Source organism: Biomphalaria glabrata, chromosome 13, assembly GCF_947242115.1.
Source record: "Biomphalaria glabrata chromosome 13, xgBioGlab47.1, whole genome shotgun sequence".
NCBI lineage: Eukaryota > Metazoa > Mollusca > Gastropoda > Planorbidae > Biomphalaria > Biomphalaria glabrata.
In genome coordinates this window covers 14,780,870-14,798,154 of record NC_074723.1, presented here as the reverse complement: position 1 = coordinate 14,798,154, position 17,285 = coordinate 14,780,870, and the positions used below count along the sequence as shown (strand labels likewise).

The window sequence follows — 17,285 nt, the reverse complement described above, 5'->3', positions numbered from 1 at the left end:
CGGGTGTTTGACAGTCATGCCTCTCGCGGGCTTGCTAGATCCTTCTCCCACTTAAATGTCTTTATTTAATACCTTAGAAGTTTTATTATTCTAGAGTCTAGACCCATAGATTACATGTCTTTCAATTAATATTTAAGCGTCGATGCAAAAAATTGGCAAAGATAAATACATAGCCTAATCCAATTATAATGAAGATGAACAGATAAAATATTTTAAAATCAATTTCTACTCTAGGAAGCTAGTAGTTGTTTGTTTTACCCATATATATATATATGGCGAGGCGACCCATAATCATTAATTAGGAATCTAGATCTAGTCTAATATAAACATATCTATTTAAATATTCGTAGAGCTTACATTTAGGTTACATGTTTTCAAAGATATAGGCCTACATAAAAAGTAATTCGGAATAACCATCCAAAGGGTTTCCGCTGTTTGAACCCATAAGGAGAATGTAAAAATGTAAAAGAAATAAAAAGAAATAAAAACAAAAAACAAGTCATAAAATAATCAAAAGTTTGAATGTGCAATATTTCGATTTTGTATTTGGATAAACATTTTAAGTGACGACCAAAAGTATGCTATTTTTTTCTCCATCCAATGCTGTCCATCGCCTCTGCTTTCTTCTGTGTCTGTGTCATATAAAAAAAAAAGACATTACAAAATTATTATGTATCAACAAAGATAACGAGGAATATAGCCTAGCACAAAACAGAATCTGTCCTTATAAAATAAGCAAACCTTTTCAAAGAAAAAAAAAAGACATTGTGATCTATCACTAATCCATTAAGTTCAATACAAATAGGCCTACCTATTGTTAAAATGGCTTTCTTCCGATTATATTTCCACTTCAATAGTAGCACATCGATATGGGAAAACAAGAAAAACATGTAAAAAAAATACAATTAAAAAAGACAATACCTCCAATATGATACTAAAAATGTAATAAAATATTTGAAAAAAATAAAAAAAATTGTTTGCTTCAAAACGGGTATCGAACCCGTGAGTTTGCCACCGTCAGCTGCGTATCGTACTTCGTTACGAATTCGGCCATATCAATGAGGTGAATGCCTGGGCATTAGCTACCCTCAGAACTACGTCAAACACACAGCAGCCCCCCCCCCCTTTTTTTCACGCCCCTGATCCTCTGATGTGTCAAATGATGTGCCCGTTTATAAAAATAACAAAAAAAGAAGGAGGTGTTCCTGGCATAATAAACAACATAAAGCTTAGGGACAAATCAACGGGCGTAGACGCTGCGCACTGCTAGTTATATATAAAGTAAAAATTCAGAGATAGTACAAATTTAAACATATGAACACAGTGGCTCAGTAATTTGGGGCAAATTAAAAATGCGAGATACATGCCAAATAATTCTTCTTTTAATGGGAGACAGATCTACTCTCCATTTGTACTGTCTTACACATAGGACTAAACGCTAAAAAAGGATATAAAAACAAGGACATGTACTCAAAGATTTTCTGTTCAACTTACGCTGGGAAGTATTGACACACAACCAGATTAGGGTTGGTACCTCTGCAGTAAGCAACAGCGCAGCCCACCGTTTTGGTGGTGTTCCAAACAATCTGCGATGGAGACAAAGAATAGTAGTTTAACTTTATGATTATGGTCAGTCCCAGCAGACAATAAAACAAGCTTGCATTGATGTAGCTTCAGTCTAGAAAATAATGCGGTGCACTGTTTGACTTGACCATCTGTTTCTATTATGCGTTTCGTTCGTCCCATCAGAAGTGAAGATTATCACGCCCACAGCCAAACCTCCCGTAGGACGGTGGGGGAATATAGCGGACAAGATTCAAACCGGAACCATCGAAACGACAATCCAGAACGCATATCACGCTACCATGCAACCAATCAAATTTCAGATGTTCTTTTAGAAATGAAGATAATTACGTCTCTACCCAAACCTCTTGTGATAATGAGAAGGGATGACAGCGGCGAGGCTCCTGACCTTTGTGACCACAGTTCCAAAACGTATAACACATAATGTGGATTGTGGGTGTGTGATATTCTACCTAGAGGTTGCATCGAGTTTAAGTATTCCCGATTCACTTAATACAGAAGCTTAACATTCTGTAGAATAATGTGAAATACTGAACTCATCGTTAATGTTCGAAATCGAAGACATTGCCACTAAACTTAGAAAGCCTTTAGGATAGAAGACTCTAAAGTAAAGTAGCAATTATACATAAAACACTAAACCTTAATCTTCAAATACAAGAACAAAATTTGATAAAATACTCAGAAAGACACAATGGTAAAGGCACATTCTTTTTTCCATAGGACAAATTTGTACAAATACTCCTTCTTCCATCGCGCTATTAGAGCATGGAATGGGTTGCCTGAGCTAGCCAGGAAAACCAGCGACTTAGCAGAATTTGTTAACATGCATGAGTATAAATGCATGACACGTAGGACGTTATCATCTTCTTTTTTGAAGTAACGTCTGTATTATATAAGATAAGAAGATAAAATTAAAGCACCTTTTCTATCGTACAAGGAATTACAGTACGCCGAATTTAAAGTAAGACGTCGTAACAGAGGTCCACTTTCCTGGATACGCTTTTGAGATTAAGATAGACGTGCCTCATTCAGACATTAAACGCCAGTCATCGCTTAGAAATGAGATGAATGCCTAGGCATTAGCTATCCTCATAATGAGGTCAAACACACAGCAGTCCCACCCCCCTTCACGCACCTGATGTGTCCAAAGAAGCAGCAAGTACCAATACAGTTTGGGATCAGAGGCATCGCAGGCTCTTTCAGGCTAAACACTGTGTGCTGCAAGTTGTCTAAGGGTCACTGGCTCCTGATTTTTCCTTAGTGTTTACTCATAAAGCCTTGCACATGTTTGGTGGGAAGCGTGGTCGAGAGGCCAAGTGCGCTTGAACTTGGCTTGGCTTGGCTACCTAGAAGGGGGCGCGGGCAGAGTTGTGTTTACTGAGCGCCTAAAGGCAACTTCTGGACACCCCCTCCCCCCCCCCCCCCCCACACACACTGGTCCACAAATGAGATTGGACCAAAAGCGCTCTGAGCATGCTATAAGCATGAAAGTAGCGCTAGAAAGTAGCGCTATATAAAAGCTATAATAATAATAGCTACAATGCAACAGATGTTTGAATTCATAGTTTACTTTCTTTCTTCTAGGTGGATAGCCAGCTAAGGCTAACGATCCCCGCCTGGTTACCCTCAGGAGCATGACAACAGTTCAACAAACATATGTTTTACAGAAATAATTACCCCTGAATTCGGCCTATGACATAGACATAGCTTAGACTGGTATTGACCCTACACTGAGGACTACACACATTACAACACAAACACGCACGCACAAAATGACATGTACCTGAGTGTAGTGGCCACATTGTAAGTCCTTCAAACAAGGCCAGTCGGGACCCAATTTTCCTGGCTTCTCCTTCAGCCAGCTTTTCACAGAGTTCTCAGCAAGCTTTACAGTATCGTTTTGACGTGCTACAATGTCAACATAAAATGATCAAGGTAAGCAACTACACTATAGTGGACCAGTGCACACTAAATAAGACCAGTAAAAGCTCTTTAAGAAATGTTTGTATATGTGTTTTTGTAGGGATTTCATAATCAGCATCACGAAAAAACTGGCCCAAAATCCACTTCTGCTTTGACTGTAGAAGTGGGGGTACTCATTCTCATGCAAATATTAACAATGAATTGGAATTTATATTATGGACGGTAAAACATTTCAAGCATTACAAATAGTACGAAATAAAGAAGTATTTGTTGATCAATTTAGATATAATATACAATGGACCTTACAAAATGTGATTATGATACATATTCTAGACAAGAAGAAGTAAAGCGCACCAAAAAAAAACGGATGAAATGTGACCGCGACATTAAAAGTGACTTCCATTTGGAGTTAGATCTAGATAACTTGTAATAAGATAAGATCTAGATAACTTGTAATAAGATAATATAAGATCTAGATAACTTGTAATAAGATAAGATCTAGATAACTAGTAATAAGATAAGATAAGATCTAGATAACTAGTAATAAGATAAGATAAGATCTAAATAACTTGTAATAAGATAAGATAAGATATAGATAACTTGTAATAAGATAAGATAAGATCTAGATAACTTGTAATAAGATAAGATAAGATCTAGATAACTTGTAATAAGATAAGATAAGATCTAGATAACTCTAGAACCTTCATAGAGTTGACAACTTCAAATCTTTATAGGGACAGAGATTTGGACAGATACCCCTTCAGGTAATGGAAGTATGGAATTCAATATTAATATTATGTTGGTTCTTCGTTGTTGAAGACGTGAGACATGCTAACTGATCAACATCTCGCAATTAGGTCCTAATATGCCGGTACTAATATTGAAGTAAAAACTGTTTTTATTGTTAACTATAGATCCATAATGCAAGGATTTTTCATCCTGTAATCTTGTTTTCATTTGGTCCTTGATATATAACTATAAGAATCGCTGTTTATTGAAACTGAATTCTAAGAAATATGCGTGATATGTAGCCTAAATGCAACTCACATTATTAGCCTTTAAAAATATCCTTCTCTTTTAATATAATTTCATTTACATTTATGTATTGCTTTTGAAGATGTGTAATTTACTTAAAAAAAACAATTAGGAAAAACTAATTTAAAATAAAGCGGTTCGCGCTCAAGAGATTAAAAGTTGCATTCGCAATTAAATTTGCGATCTAAACGTGACAGACAAAGGGACCAACATGCCAGAAAAAACTATTAGCGGATTCTTCCCTTACGACGGATGCTAACAATACAACACAACAACAAAAAAGTATGATTTCTCAAGCCTGAAAGTAACATTTCGACCTACACGATAAGTAGAGTATAAATATTTTTTTTTTCATTTTGAATGATACTTTTAGTATATGAGATCTAGACGTGACAGAAAGGCTAACAAGACACAAACATAGCAATAATATTTTTTTTATAAGAGAGCCGCCAAGAAAAAAAAGGCGGCATAATTTCACTATAGAAAGGAGATGGAAGATTATCAAGGTCTCCTTCAGTCTTAAAGCGACTTTTTTTTTTGGATCATCTCATAGTAACGAGTTGAAATTCTGAGAATTAGCTACATGGGAACGATGTCCCCCACACACAGTAGTTTCCCCCTCTCCACGCAGCTGATGTGTCCAAAGGAACGGCTGGTGCAAATACAGTTTGGAATCATCCACGTCGCAGGATCTGTCAGGGTGTAGCACTGTGTGCTGCTAACTGCCTAAGGGTCACCGGCTGTTGAATTTTCCTCAGGGTTGACTCCCAAAGCCTTTCCCATGTTTGGGTAAATCCGTAATGGGTCAGTGATCAGTAGCGCTCTGATGAAACATCATGTACTGATTGAGATAGAATGTCAAGAATAATTAATTAAATTGTCGATCGTCATTAAGTCTTTTATTGGTATGTGCTACATTTCTAATACGTTTTCCTTCTCGTAGGTGGGTAGCCGGCTAAAACTAACGAGCCTTTCCTGCCAGAAGTTTTCTGGTACCACTGGCCTAATTGTACATCACTAAATAGTTTGACTTACGCCGAGAGCGATACAAGTTTTCTCCATATTTGCCTTTACTGTGCTCCCAGATACATTTGGCAGCGTAGGCCGCAGAAGACCTGGCTAAGGTGGTATTCCAGACCTGAAATAAACAATTTGGCTTTCTGTAAAATATAAAGTAACTTTTACAGAATGAAGAGTCCGTGTAGTTGATAAAACAAATTATGACAAATAATTTTTTTTTATATTTAATTCAGAGAATTTGGGGGATCATGCATATCGCTTTTGTATAATAAGTACTTTGAAAAAAAAACAACTGTTAAAGTTTGCTTGAAATAGTGATTTCTTTGATTTTCTTATCTTGACAAGAACGAGAAGAGCTATCCTGATCTGTGGTTAGCACACGCTTTTCGACAAAGTTACTGATTTTGGTTTTCATTTTATCATCGACAATGCTGAAGAGCTAAGTTTTCTTTTGTAACTACATAGAGTGAGTTCTCGTTCTCCAATACTTTAAAATTAAAATATTCTTTTTGAAAACGTGATGGGAGTTTAATATTTAAAGAAACAATTAATGCATGGACATCAACAGAATACATCTTTGGAATAATATTCTCCTTATATTAAGAGAAAATAAACCTGCCTTAAAACCTCACAGATAATAATAATAATAATAATAACAATAATTATTATACTAAAACGACCCCACCCCAAGCAAATTAATGTAATAGGTACACTTCACTGTTATAGTCAAAATAAAGTACTCTAAGCTCGCTAATTTAGCAACACAGCTCAATTTTAAAAAAATGAGTTATATTTTTTTACTACGAAATATGGACAACAGGACAAATTATTTCTCAAGCACATATTTTATTTTCTCACACATTGGTAACAAAAAAAAACCTACATAGTTTTTCTTTGTTTGCGCCTGTTTCTTGAGATACTCACCAATGGCTGAGTTCCAACTCTTCTACGTTCAGCGTTGTGAAGTTCTAGAAATTTATCTCTGCTTACTTTGTTCACCATGACAGAGTCACTAAATGTCATGCTGAACAGTAGGATGGTCAATAACAGTATTATTACAGACATGTTTCTGTGGACTAACAAAAGATGGGGTAATTTTTTTTTAGAGAGAGTTAATGTACAGCTTCAAGCAGATGTAGGTTTGTGTTGTTATGAACTCATTTTTTCAAGACCATTTTTATCGATGTCATTTTTATCTTATTACAACAACCGATGCCTTCTTTACCGTTGCCATGACTTTAAAGATATGCTAGTTAATTTTAGAACTCAACCCTGATAATGTTTTAGAAATATATCTTATCTTATCTTATACATTACAGACGTTACTTCAAAATAGAAGATAATTATGTCTACGCATTTCATGTGTCCATCTAGACATGCATCTCAATCAATCTTAGAGTCTGCCAGGTCATTTGCTTTCCTAGGTGGTTCAGGCAACCCATTCCATTCTCTAATGGACCTAGGAAAGAAGGATCACTTGTACGAATTTGTTCTAGTGTATGAGGTTTGCACGTAGAAAAGGCGAATGTTTAAATGCAAAATAATCAACAGTAAAACTACTATATGATTTGTATAAAAATATTTTAATGAGCAGAGTCTCCGTCTAGCTAAATTAACTATTGGGGTAAGCCATGATGTGATTTTTTTCTAAATTAAGTAATACATAGGAATTGTTTAAAGTTAGTCATACATTGACCTTACACAGACATTATCTAGAGCTAGCTATGCTGAGTTTATCACGCAAAGGCATTGCCAAATGTTTGATATGTATTAACGCGTGCCTAACACTGGCATTGATTGCGCTACATTACTTTATCATTTTCCCCCATTTATTTCTAGAAATGATCTATTGCAGCCATACGACCTATTACAATGTGTTCGTACAAAAAGTTGGCATTAGTTTTAGTTTGCTTACATTGCCTCACTCCTATACAATCTCAGCTGTGTCTTTGAAACCTTAAACAAAATGCATTATGTTGTTGTTTTGTTGTGTATGTAGAAATTCAACACATGACACAAATAAGAAGAAATTGATTTGAAAATATACCTGAAAATTACAATTAGCTTCAACCGTATGCAATATTGCAACTTCAACCAACTAAAATAACCAAGCTTAGTGCACTAGTATACCTGGTACTTAGAATCTACACTACAAACATGGAACCAAATACGTTGATGTCAACAAGCAGATAGTTTCTTTGTCATGAACAACGTCGTGGTCTGAGCCTACCTTGGAATAAATGTCTAGACAACAAGCTTTCGGTGTTTAGATCTTCATGGTCAGAACACCAAACCTGTCCCCCCCCTCTTCCCACTAATCACTATTGTCTAAAGATTATAGTGTAGGTTTCACTGTCATGTGTTTTTTTCCCCCATACAATTACGTAGCCACATACTTTTGAGATTGGCTGACTCAACCAATTAATGTTAACTTGGGAGTGACACGACATTCAGGATATGTCATAGACCAGCTAGTCATAGCTTTGATCCAAAAAAAAAAAAAAACAGCGAAAAAACAAAGTGTAATTAGCACCACAGCTCGATCTGTATAGTGTGTACAAACAAACATACATTCAAATTGGTTGGGGAAAAGGGAGGTAACACATGTATGTTAAGAACCATGAAGTGAATAACTTTCAATAGAAACACAAACTTGAAAAGAACAACCACAAACATAAAGTCTATGACAGTCACAGCGTAGGACGTAATCATTTTATTTTGTTTGAAGTAACGTCTAAAATCTATTAGATAAGTTAGCAAATAACGAATTAAAAAATATCTACAAACTCACTCAATAAGGCGCTCAGACAAAACTAAACAAGCTCGCATTAGAAGCACAGAAGACTGGTCTAGATACTACCATAGGCATAGACATACAAAGAGACAAAAAACACCACTACAGCTTCAAAGACAAAACCTAGTAGAAACCGATATCTTTGTCTGCCTTGAAAGCATCATAAACAAAGCATGAGAAGGGGGTGGGGGGGGGTAAGTCGACACAGATGTCATTAATAAGAGAAATAATGCTAGGCATGTTTGTTGTTTGTAAAATGTTTTACATGTTTCGGATGTTCCTTCAGAGTTGAAGATAATTTACTTCCTTGTCCAAACCTCCCGCAGGACGACGGGGGAAGGGGGCGATCATGGTTTGAACCCAGGACCATCTATGAATCCAAACGACAGTCCAGCGCGCAAACCGCACGACTTGGCAGCCATCCGGTATTGTAATACTCTACGGCCCATCTAGCGATCAAAAGCTTTGTCCTAGGAACTACGCAACAGAATCCGAATCTTCAACACAGTTGTGAAAGCATTTTTTTATAAGGCGCAGAGAATTGATAGAGTAGCAAGTCACAGAAAAGCTGCAACAAAAGATGGTGTCATATAGTTGTTATCAGACAGACAAACACAATCTTAAACTACAGCCTGTGGGAAACAACATAGAGCGAAGAATTAAACGACGCAAATGGATCTGGATTGGGCAGTCATAGAACAGAGACCACATTGCGATACAAGCTATAGACTGGAATCCACAGGGGGAAGAGAAAGCCTGGGAGGAGACCAAAGCAAACATGATTGGTAGACAAAGAAGCTAAGATGGCAGGATGGACATGAACGATGATAGACCCAGCTGTGGGGAATAGCCCAAACAGAGTCCGATGGTGAGACATTAGGTCGTTAAATTATTGTGTAGGCTTTTGGTTAATCACCGTGATTCTCATAAATATACGCTTACTCGCGTGTCTAAACTAAGAACAGGTTACAGATATTAACATTTTCATACACGAAAAGTAAACCCCACACACAACCTCTTCCATATCAGATAGCTGTCTAGATGAAAAAGTAGAAGTCTAATGTGGAACAAAAAGAAAGGCAAAGCCTTAAATAGGAAGGTGAAACTGGAAACATAATGTAAACTTTTAAAGTAAGCGTGTCAGTCAAATTTATTAAGTATCATATTTACTGGATGAAGTAGCATTAGCGCTGTGGCTGAGTGGTTAAACGCTTTACTTCTGAACCTGGGGTCTTTAATTCGATTTTGAATTTCGGGATTTTTAGGGCGCTCCACCCAACTGGCTGTAGTTGAGGAATGTAAAGGCGGTTGGTCGTTTTGCTGGCCACACGACACCCTGCTCGTTAACCGTTGGCCACAGAAACAAATGTCCTTAACATCATCTGCCCCCATAGATCACAAGGTCTGAAAGGTAAACTTTACTTAACATTAACGGTAGTTCAACGTACGCGCAACAAAAAAAAAACAAAACCTTATTGCGTTTCTTCAAATTGTACTTTGTAAGAAAAACGCTTCTCGGTGCGTCTATAAAGAATATATTTCTCATTTGTCCACGGAGCGTTAATTAGCGAAAACGCCCTTTAAGCGTTAGTTTAATATCGGGAAATGTAAAATTGAATAAAAGATCTTGCGGATATCTATGTACAAACATTTCTTTTGAACAGCTTTGCACCTACAAATACATGTTCAGGGAGAAAGTTGCAGATACACGCGTGCAGTTTTGTTCTTTTTAAATGAGTCTGTGTGGTCAAGCCTGGAATTTTGAATTGTAATCGATTTATTAATATATTGCAATTAACAACAGATTGAAAGCCGGACATTGTCACATTTAAGATCAATACCTGCCGGACGGAAGACACGATCCTGAAATAGGAAGAGATCGGGTAACCCTAAATACGTGGTAGTGGTTTATCATTGTTAGCAGGTTGGTAAATAATTCAGACACGGAAATCAGAACACTTTTATATTTACAATTTAACTCTGTTAAGTCTGCTAGACAACTGGACAGGGCCCGATTTACAACAGTTCAAAGACCAGGACCTCACCCTCAAAGTGGGTTGAGGTGGGGGGTTACACATTGTAAAATTATAGATGTTTAAAACAAAATATACATATATACATATTTATATTGAATAAAAGAAAATTGAGATGAAATGTACAATACTCTATTTTTCTTTGCCAATGCCAATATGACATGCTGTTAGATTTATTCATATTATTAAGTGCTTTATTATTGTAGCTTGAAGATGGTAGGAGTGTCCACAAAAATTCAGCCTAGGGCTTCCACTTACTGAAATCCGTCCCTGTCACTGGGGTGCTACTGGTGTTTTGTTGATCATCTCACGTATCTCGATTCATCGTTAATTTAGGAGTTTCCTCTGAGGATGGTTCGCCCCTACTCTTTTTTCCCCAGGCGCTGCTGTCTGTTAAGATGATTCACGTGACAGTGAGATCTGAGTATGCAGATCTTGACAGTAGTGAGACAATAAAGTATAGACATTTGAAGCTATTCAATACACCACTTGCCTTGTACGTATAGGACGTTCCCTAAGAAACAAATTTCGATTAGAAAAACGAGACCTATTCGACCCTAAAAATATTCTTAAGTTGTTTGCTTGTGCCACAGGACATAAGGGGGCTTGGTGGCTGTGTGGTAATGCGGTTGGGGTTTCGCGATCGAACCCTGGTAAAAAAATAGGTATTTTAAACTTCGATATTTTTAGGACGCCCCTGAGTCTACACAACTCTGATTGGGTAGCTAGCATTATTTCGGGAAAGTAATGGGGGTTGGTCGTTGTGCTGGCCACGTGACACCTTCGTTAACCGTCAGCCATCAAACATCCTCCTTTACATCCTCCTTTACATCCTCTGCCTATACATCTGAAATGTTACTTCCCTTTTTTGTTTTGCTACTTACATGATCTAAAAAATCTGAAGATCTACATTTATCGTGGTCTGTTACTTACCGCAGTGTTTATGATCAGTTAATTCTTTGCTGTTTTTTTAAACACCTCAGAATTTCATGGAACCTTGAATCAGGAACATGGAACCAGGAACTTGGATCCTGGAAGCGTCGCGGATTAAAAAAACCCAGCTCTAACGATTTTCTTAGAAATTTAACATTGATGTATATCACTGAGAAAATAATTACTAGATTGTTGACTACACGGGGAAAACTCTAGTTTGGCAATTATATTTTTTCAAAGTAAAAATAAGTGGATGTAAATTTGGCTTGAGAACTAGACTTAGATCTAGAGCCAACATCGGTTTTGAAGGGAATTTCTGAATGCAAGGCATTTTAATGTTCAGGAAAAATGTGGGCAACGTGTTCTAAGTCTAGATTGAAAGGTTTATATTTGGAATTATTCAATAATATAAAAAACATGACGTAGTCAGCCGTTGTGTACCGATAACTGAGTTGTTTATTAAATTTAAAGTTGCTTTACGTTTATTGATCATGTAAGCTACTATGGATTTCATCAGACTCTAGAACTAAAGATAGATCTAGATTTAGAAGTAGATCTAGACTAGATTTTAAGAGTTCTAAATCAGAAGTCTAGATCTAGATGTGCATATAATGACAATGATAGTACCAATAAATTATTGCACAAGTATGCATTGGCCGCTGGCCGAATAGGTAACATAGTTCGGTCAAGCAGTTGACATTGTCAAAATCAAGGGATTAGAACCAAACATTTTAAACAATTCTTTTCTTTTTTTATTAAATTTAAAGTTGTATAATGGAGGTATTGTCTTTTTAAAAATGTTTTTTTTAATGTTTTTCTTTTTTTTTCTCTTATGTCTCTGGAGTCTCCATCAGTCTGAGGGACGTCAGGAAAGCAACGATAGTTAATTCTCTATTCTTTTCTCATGCCTTTAGTCTTACTCATTTGAGGACCGTCCATATCTAGATGTCTTCTTACTGTTTCTCTGACCTATACTTTTTCTCAGGCACAGCGCTGTATGGCAAGCCTTAAAGGGAGACAACATACAGTCGTAGGTCCTGTTTAATTCCCCTGTGATCGCATACCAGAAGGTAGTGTAACAGTTAATCCTCTTTATTGAGACTGTTCGCACACAAACGTTAATCACAGTAGGAGTTGGTTGTTCTTTTTTTACAATTTGTTAAAGATCCTGTTTACATTCTTTAACAACAATACACAGTGAGAGGGGAACAAATAAAGAGAAAGCGATTTGAAGAGATACGTAGGCGAAATATTGGAACCTAAAATAAACGTAAGATAATGATAGAGGCGAATTGGACACTTTTTTTAATACAAAAAGATGTAGTAATAATGACACCAAATGAAGAGATCACTGATGACTGACGACTAATTACTGATGACATCTAAATGAGTCCACAGTGTAAAAAAAAAAAAGCAAACAAATTATGATACTGTTATGACTTTGCCATGCGCACCACCATCCAGGCTAGTGCAGAGATGCGCACTTCTAGTAACCAAACTAGAACAGGATGTTGACATGAAGAGACTAACGATTTCCGCCCAAGGAGAGAGCCAATATGGAGAGGCTGTACTCAAGGCAGATGCCCTTTGTGTTTGTGATGTCTTGTAAATAAAGATATATGTGCCTCGTTGAGTTGCCTCACTTAAGTTATTACAATTCTCGGTTAGAGAGCTACGACAAGAGCTTCGGGACCTAGGTTGAAATACCCTCGGTAGCAGGGAAACGCTCACGGATCGTCTGCGGCAAGCCTTGGTCGATGAAGAAGAAGATCCGGAGACCTACACATTTGAAATTGAACTTGGGATTGTTGAGTTCTTTGGCAGGATACAGGAAGAAATTGATGCAATGCGTGAACAAATTAATAAGATGGGGAGTAAAGTAGATGAAAGTGTATTGCAAGTAGAAGGCCAAATAGACCAAAGTGATAAAATTGTGTCTCAAGCAAAAGGAGGAATAAACTCGTTATGGAAGGAGCAGTTGCCTGGTCAGGACTGTGGCTGCACAAACAGTGGTGATGGAGGCGCCGGGGATTGGAGCGCTGTCTGTGACTGTGTTGTGGGCAAGTCTGGCGGGGATGACTTTCATGGCGAGAAACGTGACAACGATTGCTGCGACGATCGCAATGGGATATACAGAATTGAAAGAAAAGAAACAAATGAAGAAACTAGAGAAGTCTGTTATGAGCCTGAAACTTTTGTTCCTGGTATACCTGCAACGGGCTGGACAGATCAAGACAACCTTGGGTCTGCGTCCAAGCTGGCTGCTGTGGACCTTAAAGACCTCTGTTTATCTGTCAGTACCTTTCATAAGAACTCAAGCCATGAAAGCCTCAAGACCGTTTCTGATTCCTTGCCTTTGATGTCGTCGAGGGAAATTGCGAATACGGGCCCCAACAATGGCCGAGACAGAAACAACGAATTTGACTTTGGCAGCGGCATAAGAGAGAACTCGATGCTTGGCGATTTCCGCCCAAGTAGAGAGCCAATATGGAGAGATTGTGCCTAAGAAAGATGATGTTTTATGAACTTGTGATGTCTTGTAAATAAAGATATATGTGCCTCGTTGAGTTGCCTCACTTAAGTTATTACAATACTTTTCAAAAATAGCTCCCTTCTCAATACATTCGTATTCTGTACACAGAATACACCAAAAAGCAAGCTATTAATTATAGAGTTTTCACATGAAAATCTCGAATATACTCTGACTTGAATTGTTGTCTAGCGGCTTAGTTCTATTCAACAGAAGTAAAACAAGGTTACAAAGACAGTTTGTGTGGAAACACAAACTCAAAATCGGCCCCCGAAGTGGTCCACCTAGAGTCTTCACCAGGATTCGAACACGGGCTCTAGATCTATATCAACTGCTAACTACATTATTTTGTAAACTGACAAAAAATATAGATAATATTACGATATTTTAGAATATCTGGGCTCTTGGCTTTTAAACCGGGAGGTCTCGGGTTCGAATTCTGGTGAAGACCAGGATTGTTAATTTCGGGATCTGTTGGCACCTCTGAGTCCACCCAGCTCAAATGTTGGGGAAAAGTAAAGGCGGTTGGTCGTTGTGCTGGCCACATGACACCCTCGTTAACGTAGCCCACATAAAAAGATAGCCTTTACATCATCTGCCCTATAGACAACAAGAACTGAAAGGGGAACTTTTAGAACAGTGTAATCTAATAAAAAAAAAACAGTCTAGATATTACATTTTAAAACATTATGTGATATTAAAAATAACAATAAGTCTAGAAAAAGGACATACAAGAACATTACGAAGTATAGCTTTTTTAGAAGATAACAAAGTGGCACAAAGAGGTTTTTTGTTCGCTAAAACTCAATAACACCAAAATACCAATTTCCTTTTTCCTAGCAATAAAATATTTTTTATTCTTCCTAGTTAGATCTGATTGAACGCTAACAATCTATTTGTCTGCATGGCGATCACAATTACGCCGTTTTTTTCCCATGAGAAATAATTAGGAAGAAAAAATGTTTATAGATTTAGATTGACCAGGTGTAGAGACAGTAGAGTACAAGGCAGTCGAACGAGACAAACAGGCTATTGAGTGTTTCTCAAACATTTAGCTAGTAGGGGATCCGTCGGAGAACAAGCGATTTCTTAAATACTAGACTTCAGTAAGTGAACAACGCATACTTCATCATAATAAAAAAAAAGAAGGTTACCGAGACAGTTTGTGTGTAAACACAAACTCAAAATCGGCCCCGAGGTGTCCACTCAGCCAGGTAAAAAGACAGGTTTCAATATTTTCAGCAAATATATAGGAAACTATGAACTACAAACTATCAACAACTACAGCCCTATCTCCGTCTATTCAAAAGGAAGCAAAAAGAGACGTGCGCGTGTCGAAAGTATTGTTGATGTTGTTGTGTTGTTAGTTTGGCTTACGACATGATACCACAGAATACAGAGATGAATTAATGTTATTATTATCACATTAGTAATATTCATATGTTTTCAATGAACTGATAGTTATGAAGATATGTGAACCTGGTTATCTGATGTTATTGAATGATTATTCAATGGAATTGATTGCTTTGTAAAGGGCCAATCTCTCATTCAATTGCTCAATCAAGAAACTTTTCTCTTTAATTTTGAGATAGTTCCGCTATGGAGTATATGTTATAACATTAAAAGCTGCTATAAATATTTATAATTAAATCACATTTTACTTATATGCATACTAAATTGATTCTTTCTTATTTAAAACAAAAGTAAACAAAATTTACAAATTTAAGCATTTATATATTATGAAATATTTAATAAGTAATACAATTAATTAAAAACTTTAGAAAAAAAAAAGAAAAGCGATTTAATAAAAGTGTAAAAAATTTGCTGTCAACCTCACTAAATAGTCTCCCGAGTATTTTTTTAAACTATTCACAGTGAATAGTAAAATAGTGTATTTTATATGAAAAAAAAAACCCTACTTGCATAGTTAATTTAAAAAATTAAATTTCTCGCATTCAGAAAAGAAAAGAGTAGCCTATTCATCAGAACTTTAAAAGATCTAAAATATTATGATTTTGAATTTTCAATTTCTTATCTAGATTTTGAGATCTAAACGGGACGGACCACATGAAACTCATAGCAGTTATTCCCCTTTCGAGGACCGCTTAAAAAAAAATGACAGAACAATAAAGAAAGGAGTGTGACTAATTAACAGAAAGATAAGTAGACAGGTCAGCTGGTAGAATCGAAATAGCATTTGTTTTCCACCTGGTAAAAGTATGAGGTACGCATTAGGTCATCAACAATAAACCAAATTGTAGATCTTAAGGATTACAGCAGTACTTCACATTACCGTGTAAACCCGCTTGCTATTTTCATAGTTTGCCAATCTAACGCAGACAAAGCCTTTATCCTCAGGGGAACTACTTAAGAGTATCAAAATAGGGCTCTACAAAGCAGTGGTTCTCACTACACTTTTGTATGGTGCAGACGATGAAAAGACAGCTTAATAAAAAAATATTATTGTAGCTTATTCTTTATATGTATAATACAAAAAAAAAAAAAAAAACCCACAGATTTGTGAAGCGTTAAAATTAACGACTTCGCGCCCCTTCCCACTAGTGGTCGCATAGTTTGAAAAACGTCCAACTAATAAATGCAAGACTTTTTACAAAAGTCGCATCTTAACATTTCTCTTTGAAAGGGAGAGGGAGAAAGAGAGAGGGAGAGAGAGAAGGAGAGGGAGAGAAGGAGAGAGAGAAGACGGAAAGTGAGAGAGGGAGAGAGAGAGAAGGAGAGAGAGAGAGAGAGGGAGAGAGAGAAGATGGAAAGTGAGAGAAGGAGAGAGAGAGAGAGGGAGAGAGAGAAGATGGAAAGTGAGAGAGGGAGAGAGAGAGAGAGGGAGAGAGAGAAGACGGAAAGTGAGAGAGGGAGAGAGAGAGAAGGAGAGAGAGAGGGAGAGAGAAGACGGAAAGTGAGAGAGGGAGAGAAGCAGGGAGAAAAAGAGGGAGAGTGATAGAGAGGGAGAGAGAAAGAGAGAGAGGAAGAGTGAGAGAGAGTGAGAAAGAGAGAGAGAGAAGGAGAAAGAGAAAGGTTTGGAGTAGGTAGAATGTATTATTTTTGAAAATATATATTTTTTTATTTATTTTCTTCATTTATGAACATCGAACACAAGTCGTAGAACTCAGTAGTTGATCTATGAAATGATTCCAGTTTCTTTTCCATATGTTTACTTTGGAGGCGCGGTGGCTGAGCGGTAAAGCGCTTGGCTCAAATCCTGGTGAAGACTGGGATTTTAATTTCGGGATCTTTGGGCATCCCTGAGTCCAACCTGACATTAGTTGGGGAAAAGTAATGGCGGTTGGTCGTTGTACTGGCCACATTACACCCTCGTTAACCGTAGGCCATAGAAACAGATGACCTTTACATCATCTGCCCTATAGACCACAAGGTCTTAAAGGGGTACTTTACTTTACTAACTCTAACACCACCA

The 17,285-nt window shown here is 37.0% G+C and overlaps 1 protein-coding gene across 7 annotated transcripts; it reads right to left on the bottom strand.

Annotated features, from left to right (window-relative positions):
- Positions 1 to 525: 525 nt before the first annotated feature.
- On the bottom strand, positions 526 to 8,406 carry LOC106070168 (uncharacterized). 7 transcript variants are annotated; one of them, XM_056008824.1, is made up of 7 exons: positions 8,354 to 8,406; positions 6,487 to 6,631; positions 5,578 to 5,680; positions 3,368 to 3,492; positions 1,495 to 1,586; positions 812 to 848; positions 526 to 632 (listed from the first exon to the last, which is right to left on the bottom strand). In XM_056008824.1, exons 1-6 carry the CDS (start codon positions 8,389 to 8,391, stop codon positions 818 to 820), a joined length of 534 nt encoding a protein of 177 aa, XP_055864799.1. In that variant the 5' UTR covers positions 8,392 to 8,406; the 3' UTR covers positions 526 to 632; positions 812 to 817. The 7 variants fall into 7 exon arrangements, with proteins under 7 accessions (XP_055864799.1, XP_055864805.1, XP_055864804.1 ...); XM_056008830.1 differs by lacking the exon at positions 8,354 to 8,406 and adding an exon at positions 7,793 to 7,943; XM_056008829.1 differs by lacking the exon at positions 8,354 to 8,406 and adding an exon at positions 7,793 to 7,910 and having other exon boundaries at positions 6,487 to 6,638.
- Positions 8,407 to 17,285: the final 8,879 nt, after the last annotated feature.